The sequence below is a fragment of the Fukomys damarensis genome, unplaced genomic scaffold, assembly GCF_012274545.1.
Source record: "Fukomys damarensis isolate Sample0158 unplaced genomic scaffold, DMR_v1.0_HiC HiC_scaffold_12, whole genome shotgun sequence".
Classification (NCBI taxonomy): domain Eukaryota; kingdom Metazoa; phylum Chordata; class Mammalia; order Rodentia; family Bathyergidae; genus Fukomys; species Fukomys damarensis.
Genome location: NW_022900924.1, coordinates 33,774,509 through 33,783,314, shown reverse-complemented (window position 1 = coordinate 33,783,314; position 8,806 = coordinate 33,774,509). Strand labels below are relative to the sequence as shown.

General features: G+C 33.1%; 1 protein-coding gene across 5 annotated transcripts in view; it reads right to left on the bottom strand.

Moving 5' to 3' along the window:
- Window positions 1–8,806, bottom strand: part of Ect2 (epithelial cell transforming 2) — a 107,201-nt gene that overhangs the window by 40,038 nt on the left and 58,357 nt on the right. For all 5 annotated transcript variants that reach the window (XM_033762521.1, XM_033762522.1, XM_010632410.3 and 2 more), the window contains one exon: window positions 1,596–1,715. In XM_033762521.1, coding sequence (XP_033618412.1) covers window positions 1,596–1,715 — 120 coding nt within the window. The remainder of the gene's footprint in view (window positions 1–1,595; window positions 1,716–8,806) is intronic.

Genomic DNA, 8,806 nt, shown 5'->3' with positions numbered 1-8,806 from the left:
ATATATATATATATATATATATTACTACCATCCAACCCAGTTACCCAAATGTTCATCGTTTGGGTAAAGAAATTTGATATAATAAATACAATGAAACATTATTTTGTGATAAAAAAGAACAAATGACTAACACTACAATCATGTATGAACCTCAAAAACATGCTAAGACAGTATACTACATAAAAACATATGCAGAAATCCCTGGGTTCAATGATTCCATTATAGTCACTTAAAAAAAAAGATTGCTTCTGGGTGGGGGATTTAGCTCAGTGGTGCCACACCTGCCTCACATGCACAAGGTTCTGAGTTCAATCCCTGGTACTACAAAAAAAAAAGATTGATTCCGAGTTCAACTCAGATCTAGAAATTAACTGAAATATGATTGAGATTACGATAAAATACAAAATATATGCAATTGACAAACTGTCTTCTAACTGCCTTATATTTTATATCATTTTGCTCATGATTTGCATTCAAATAAAAAGAAATTTAATGTTTTTCTTTGAAAATATTCTATAATTCAGACTAATACTTTAATTAGAGGTAGAATAAATATTTGCAATGTTTCAAGGAGAAAATTGATACATTCAATTATACCCAAAAGGAAAAATAAAAAATAAACAAAATTTTTAATAAGTAGTTTAAGAGTTTGATATTTGCCTATAATTCCCATTACTAGACAAGCTAAAGCAAACGGATGATCACTGAGTTGAAGACCAGCCTAGGTGTATTAGTCAGCTTTCTTATCACAGAGACACAACACCTGAGACCTACAAGAAGACAAGAGGTTTAATTTGGCTCACAGTTTGGGGGATTCAGTTGGTTCCAAAGATGCAAGAGCATCATGACAGAAAGGCATGTTGAGCAAAGCTACTAACTTACAGCAGTCAGGAAGCAGAATTAGAAAGAAGGATCTAAGAGGGAGACAATCCCTTCAAAGGCATGCCCCCACTTACACACTCCTTCCAACCAGGCCCAACCTCCTAACAGCACATTTACCTATGCATTCATCAGTGGACTAATCCCCAGATGAATATATACCCCCATTATGCAATCACCTTCCAAAAGCCCCACCTCTGAACATATGAAGTGTTGGGGGATGTTCTCTATCTAAATCATAACACTAGGTGACAATACAAGACCCTGATCTCAAAAAAAAAAGCACCAATATCATAGAAATATACTTAAGAGGAAGATAGCATAGTTTTATATAGTTTTGGCATTTATCTGTCTATAAATAGTGAAATAAGTGACCTCCAGATCCCTTACAGAGTCATGTATTTTTAACAACTGACAAATAAACATATATAACCCAAGAGCAACTCAATAAGAAAGTAACAAAAATAACACTAAGAACCTTATGTGTCTTTAGAAAAGATTTCATAAAACCGTAACTTCTATTTTAAATATTAATAGAAAATTTAAATGGGGAAACAAGTATTAATAAGGCAGTAGAACAATGGGACAAGTGATTCAAAGAAACAAACAATAAAAATCTAAGTAAAAACATACCCAGTTAATTGGAAATACCTGAAAGATTATAATAAGTTTGCACAATCAAAAAATTATTACCAACCTATTATATACAAATGTACCTTTATCTTAGTGTGTACATCAAAGATATCTGGAATGCTACCAAAAATAGTCTTAATCTCTTCTGGTGCAAGTATAGGGCCACCACGTTGTCCTTCCTCTTCCAATGGTACTTGAAATAACTAAATGAAAAAAAATGAATGTTTAGGTAGACTGTTAAAAACAAAGACAAAAAGAAAAATGCTAAAATATAGACAGTGCTGAAGGAGAGATGACATGATGATAGAGAAAAAAACAACAAAAAAACTCTCCCTAAACTTGATATATTTTTTCTCCTAAGATTTTCTATTCATTTACTTATCCACTTGTGTACACAAGAGGATAAGTAAATGAATATGTATATATAAACAGATCCATGAAATATTATCTCATGTTAGAAGCTAAAAAAAGCTCATCTATTTTAGAAAAAAAATCATTAAAATTGTTAAAAGAACAATTTCTTCTTTATTGAAGCTACAAAAGAAGAAAGCAAAAAGCAGTTATTTCCAGACATATGTTTAATATAAATATTAAATGTTGTAGAAATTATAGTATAGAAACTTCATTTAGGGAAAAGAGTAGATGTGATACTCTGTAGGATCTGTCCATACACACATTATTGCTTGTACCAATCTAAAAAAGCTGAAAAAAAACTAGAAAAAACTCAAATACAAGGGCAGTGTGCACACACACATACATCCATTCCTATATCAGTAATTATACAAGTTGAAAATAAAAATTTAAAAGCAGTATCATTTATAACAAAAAATGCTAAGGGCCGGGGATTTAGCTCAATGGTGCCTGTCTCCAAGTGCAAGGTCCTGAGTTCCATCCCTGGTACAAAAAAACAAAACAGAACAAAAAAAAAAAATGCTGAAGTATAATAAAACATATACATATGCTGAAAACCACAGAAAGCAGAAGAAAGAAATCAGAGTTAAATAAAGATATAGTCTTGGATTGAAAGACTCAACACAGTAACACAGTCGATTCTCTACAGGTTGATCTGTGCATTTTAACACAATGCCAATCAAAGTTCTAGAATTTTTTGTAGATACTGAAAATCTGATTCTCAATATTATATGGGGAGGCAAAGAATTTTTTAACTACAAAGCCACAATAGTCAAGCCTGTATAGTATTGGTAAGGGAGAAAACACAGATCAATAGAATAGAATTAAAGTCCAGTAAAAAAATATGCAAATATAGCCAAGTAATTTTTTGCAAAAGCAATTCAATGGAAGGATAGTCTTTCGATGAATGATATCAGAACACTATTTCCCACAGCCATAAATGAATATCGGCCTAAATATAACACCTTATTCAAGAAATTAATTCAAAAGCTACCACAAGTGTAAAATCTAAAACAACAAAACTTTCAAAAGAAAATGTATCCATAATTTAGGCTTCGGCAGAGCTCAAAGGTATAATCTATAAATGAAAACAACTGATAAAGGGTACTTTAAACATCTGTAAATCATGTAACCAACAAAGAACTAATACCCAAAATGTATAAAGATTTCTCAACAATCAAGAAGAAAATAATCCAAATTTAAAATAGGCAATAAACTTGAATACTTATTTCTACTGGAAAGCAACAGATGTCAGATAACGGCAATAGATATTCATTACTCATGAAAATGAACAGTACTACCATGATGAGAAACCATTACAATACCTATTAGAATGGCTAAAATAAAATTACTGAAACTGTTAAGCATTGGTGAGGATGTGAGCAATTAGAACTTGTATACATTGCTGACAGAAATGCAAAATTGTATAGCACCTATGGAAAAACATTTAGCAGTTTCCTATGAAATCAAACATTACTTTACATACAACCCAACAATACCTGTCCTCTTGGTACTTACCCAAGAGAAACAAAAATACATGTTACATAAAATCTGTAAATAATTTTTTTTTTTATTTTTTTTGGTTTGAACTCAGGTTCTTGTGTTTGCAAGTATGGCGGCAGAACCACTGAGCTAAATCCCCGGTCCAGTAAATGTTGATAATAACTTTATTCATAACCACCAAATATAAAAAACTCAGATGTCCTTTAATGAGCCAAGAAATAAACTATAGTATATCCATATAATAGAACACTACTTAGCAATAAAAAAGATCAAACTACTGACACACACACAGATGATTCCAAGGCTAAAGGACCCCAATCTCAGTAGATTCCATGACAGGCTTACATTTATATAACATTATCAAAAAAGACAAACATTATAGTGAAGTAGTAAAAGAAAAGAGAACATCAGTTATCAGCAGAAGGATGGTGAGAAAAGAACATGATTTATAAAGAAAGTACCAAGAAGCTTTTCAGGAACAGAAAAGTTCTGTATTAGATTGTGGCTACATAACCTTCACATGTGCCAGACTTCAAAAAACTGTACACCCCAATTGAAAGACAAATCCTTAATTAGTAAAAATACCTATTCAAGATATTTGCCCATTTTAAATTGGATTTAAAAGTAAAATTTTAAAAAGTCAATTGACTATTAAAAGTTAAAAAATAACAATGTATTGTTAGGCTCTTAACATAGAGGTGTGATAAAAAATGCAAAGTGTATTTAAATTTATTACAGTGAAAGAAACACTGTCCTTAATCCTCCTAAAAACACTCTGCCTCACTTCAAACATACTTATCCCATCATTCTTGCCACATTTTGAAGCATTTCTGGTAGTTCTTTCTTGAGTGTCTTCAGTTGTCATGGCTGCTTCAATGTCCACTGAAAAAGCTTACTTTTCATGGTTATGTTGACTTTGGGGAAGAGTCAGATCCAAGATACACTACTGCTTTTATATGTCTGACACGCCATTGGATGGCTCTTGGCAGCAGCACTGACTGTATTGTTTTTCTTAGCACACTTCGTTAAGAAACTCACAGATAAGAACTTCCAGAATTGCTTCAGAGTAGCAAGAATGATGGGATGTGTGCACAAAGCGAGAGTATTTTTAGGGGGTTTAATGGCAATCTGTCCTTATCTGTTAAGTGCACTTTTAAAATTTTTGACATTCATGTATTTTTTGATCCTTGTATGTAGAAGTAAATATAGAAATAAAATGAATATCAATGATAGCACAAAAAAAAACAGGATGGGTTGAGTAAAAGTTTTAAAAAATACCAAAAGATAGCAGCCATTCTTTGTGGAGTAAGGTGGAATCTCAGTGTTGCTTTCATCTGCATCCCTTGAATGATCAGTGATATGGAACATTTTTTCATATATTTACTTGCTGCTTTTACTTCTTTTTCTGAGAAATGTCTGTTCATTTCGGATGCCCATTTTTGAATCGGGTCTTTATATTTGGGGGGGGCTGATTGTTTTGAGTTCTTTATATATCCTTGATAATAGTCCTTTGTCTGAAGAACAGCTGGTAAAAATTTTTTCCCACATTGTAATTGTCTTAGTTCTGCTGATGGTTTCTTTTGAAGTACAGAAGCTTTTTAGTAAGATGAGATCCCAGTTGTTGATTCTATCTGCTAGTTCCCATGCTACTGAGGATTTGTTCATAAAGTCTTTTCCTATACCAATGTCTTCCAGAGTTTCATTCGAGAGTTTAATGTTTCTGTTTTAATATTTAGATCTTTAATCCATTTGGATTTTAATTTAGTGCAAGAAATCACACAATAACAAAGGTTGGCGGGTTGTGGGGAAAAAGGAACCCTTCTCCATTGTTGGTGGGAGTGCAGACTGGTGCAACCACTATGGAAATCAATATGGAGATACCTCAAAGAGCTTGGACTGGAGGTTCCATTTGACCCAGCCAACCCTCTGCTGAGTATCTTTCTAAGAGAACTAAAAGAATCATATCACAGAGAAGTATGCATACCCACGTTTATAGCGGCACAGTTTGTAATAGCTAAATCTTGGAAACAACCTATTTGCCCATCCGTTGGAAACTGGATAAAGAAGTTGTGGTTTTTCTATAAAATGGAATATTACTCAGCCATAAAGAGCGAGAGAATAGATTCATTCATAGGAAAATGGATACATATTGAAGATATACTCCTAAGTGAAATAAATAAGTCCCACATGTGTAAATACCAAATAGTTTCCCTGGTGTGAATATTCTGCAACAATGCATAAGATTCTAATAAGATTACTGACATTTAGAAATGGGAGGAAAGGAGCTAAAGGTGTAGGGAAGGTGTGATACGTAGGGGAAGAACAAAAAGGGAAAAGAAAAAAATGTGAGAGAATGAAAAGATGAAAATAAAGTGTTTGTAGATGGGGAGGGGAGGGGGGGGTGAAGGGAGGGCAGGGGTAAGGGGAAAAAATGAGAATCAAGACTTGTCATGTAGAGGTACAAGATCCCAACAATGAATGTAACTGTACTGTATCCCTAAAATGTACCAATAAACTCAATTAAAGCTGAAAAAAAAAAAAAAAAAAGAATTACATGAAAAATCGTTACTATCAGCCAAACATCAACATGCACTGTAGATGAAACCTAGGGCCTTGGCATGCTAAGCATGAGTTCTACTACTGAGCAAACAATTATTTTTCATTTCATTTTTTGTGGTTCTGGGGATTGAACACAGGGCCTTTACACTAAGCTATATCCAAAGCCCTATTTTATTTTGTTTTGAGATAAGGTCTTGCTAAGTTGCCCAGGCTGGACTCAAACTTCAAATTCTCCTGCCTCAGACTCCCAGCCTGAGTATACAAGTGCATATCCCCATGTCCAGCTAAGTTAAGTTTAGTTAGTGAAAACTAAAAGTTAAATATTAAAGCCAATTTTTATCCCTAAGGATATGTGCCTAATATGATAAAAGTAAAGTCTGACCTCAGTGGGGCAATACAAAACCTGGTTTTCCATCCTATCAGTAAATTTGAAAATATACATAACCTATGACTCAACGATTCTAGTTTCTCATTCAGAATATGTTCTCAAGAAGACATGTTTATATAAGAATATTCACAGCGCTACTAATAATAAAAGCAAAAAATTAAAAAAATAAATAAATAACTCCTGTTGACATTATAACAATAGGATAGTTAAATGGGTCTATTCATACAGGAAGAGTTCACTGGGTACCATGCAATAGCAAAGATGGATCTCAAGAACATTTGTATTTATGAAAAAGCGAGAATCTTTAAATAAATAAATAAATGCTGCTTTCTTCACATGATAGATCCACAAAGAATCCATAAGAACAAAATTTCAGATTACCTGAGAAGGAAACAAATGGGATTGAAGAAAAGAATTTTCAAAGACACTTGAAATCTTTTAAAAGCATTCCTTCATCTAAACAGCATTTCACTGAAAGTCCTAAACAAAAATATTCAGACAAGCAAAATACATCAAGGTTCGTTAAAACCCCCAATAATCATAAAACATGCTGAACTTTGCTTTAACTGTCCCATACAAAATTAGGTAGCTAAAACTATTGAAACTACCTTCTCAGTATTTCTCAAATCTGTCCTTTTCATTTTTATTGATTCTATCCTTTAAAATTCAGAGCCTCAAACTCTGATGAAGACTGCAAAACAGCTCTAAACTGGCTTCTCCTTTATAAATTCCCCTCTTCAATACCTTCTTCAAAATGAACACAGCAACCCTGAAATGCAAGTCAGTTCATATCACTATTCTCTCTTCACATCAAAAATTCTCCTGCAGCTTACCAATGAAAACACTATTCAAAGGCCTTCACCAGTCTGGACAGGTAATCTAGCCTCAACTTTCACTGTATCCATACACCTCCCAGCTCTTACTTACTAAGTAATCTGTCTTGAATGATGCATTTCATTCACTTGTATTGTTTGCCCAATCTTAACTTCCCACCCATATTCTTTGTATGTAGCAATCATACTTTAATTTTACTTCAGCTGTTCCCTTCATAATGCTTTTCCAATACACAACCCATAAAAAATTCCACTTCAACACCTTCCCTAAGCTGAGAGTTATAAAATTCTCACCTAACAAATCTAATACCTTAACTAAATCTCCCTTATGAAGCTCATAACCTTCCATGTCGTATTATAACTAGTTGTGTAGGTTTTACCTCCTCTTCCAGTCTAAACTCTTTTAAAAACATAAATCCTCTTTAGCACTTGGCACAGTACGTTTTTTATTAAAAGGCACCAGAGTATTATATAGTATTATACAGAAAGAAACTTCTGGATATTGACATAATGCAGGAGGTACATTAAAATAAAGTTATTCCAAATCCAATTCTAAGAACAAAACACTGATCTTAAAGCTTTAACAACAGCACTGGGTCCCAATTTTTTATATAAAAACTTTGAAGACTTACACTAAGCAAAGTGGTATGAAACTTGTCTCCATCTAACAATTTCATTTTCAAAGAATTTCTTTTTCAGGACGTTTTAGTGAGTTTAACTAATATACAAATTAGAATTCTAAAACTTCAGTGCATTTTATCATAGTCTGAATAATACTACCAAAGTGCATGAATAGTGTATGCCGAAGTAACTGTCTGCTACTCAACTACATTTTGGCTCAGTACAAAATTTCCCTTGAGTAAGAACAAAGCTGATTTAAAACAAGTAGATTTAATACAGCAGAGGGCCTGATAAAACCTTGACTGCTGTTAAACAAAAAATTAATTGTAAAGAATAACTTGTCCATATCCACAAAGAAAGAAATTTTTCCATTTCTTTTGTTTATTTGTTTGTTTTCTTGGTCTTTTGAGACAGGTTTTACTATGCAGTTCAGGCTTGCCTCACGGCAATCCTCCTGCCTGAGCCTTCCAGAGTACTGGGATTATAGGTCTACGGCACCACACCTGGCTTCTTTTCATTTCTTATGTATGCATTTTAAAAATGATACAAGAAGCAACTGATCACCATTAGGTTGGACCTTAAGGAGTCATTTTAAGAATTCAAATAAAGCCAGGGATTTAGTTCAGTTGTGCCACCGCCTGCCTCACAGGTGCAAGGTCCTGAATTCAATCCCTGGTACCAAAAAAAAAAGAAAGAGAATTCAAATAAAGGCCAGTAAAAAATAAACCTAATCAGAAATTCCCTATCATTTTTATACTCAAAGATATACATGGTGGCTTCTTCATTTTTCTGACAGTACCTCTTTCATTCTCTAAAACAAATTTATCTTTTCTACAGATGTCAAAATAATATCCTACTATTGTATCTTTTAGAACTTTGAATTTAAGTTTATTCCTTAATGTCTTCTTTAATGTCATCCTATATAGATTCACTATAATTATTTTTCTTCAGAAATAATTTCACAGAACATTTTAATATT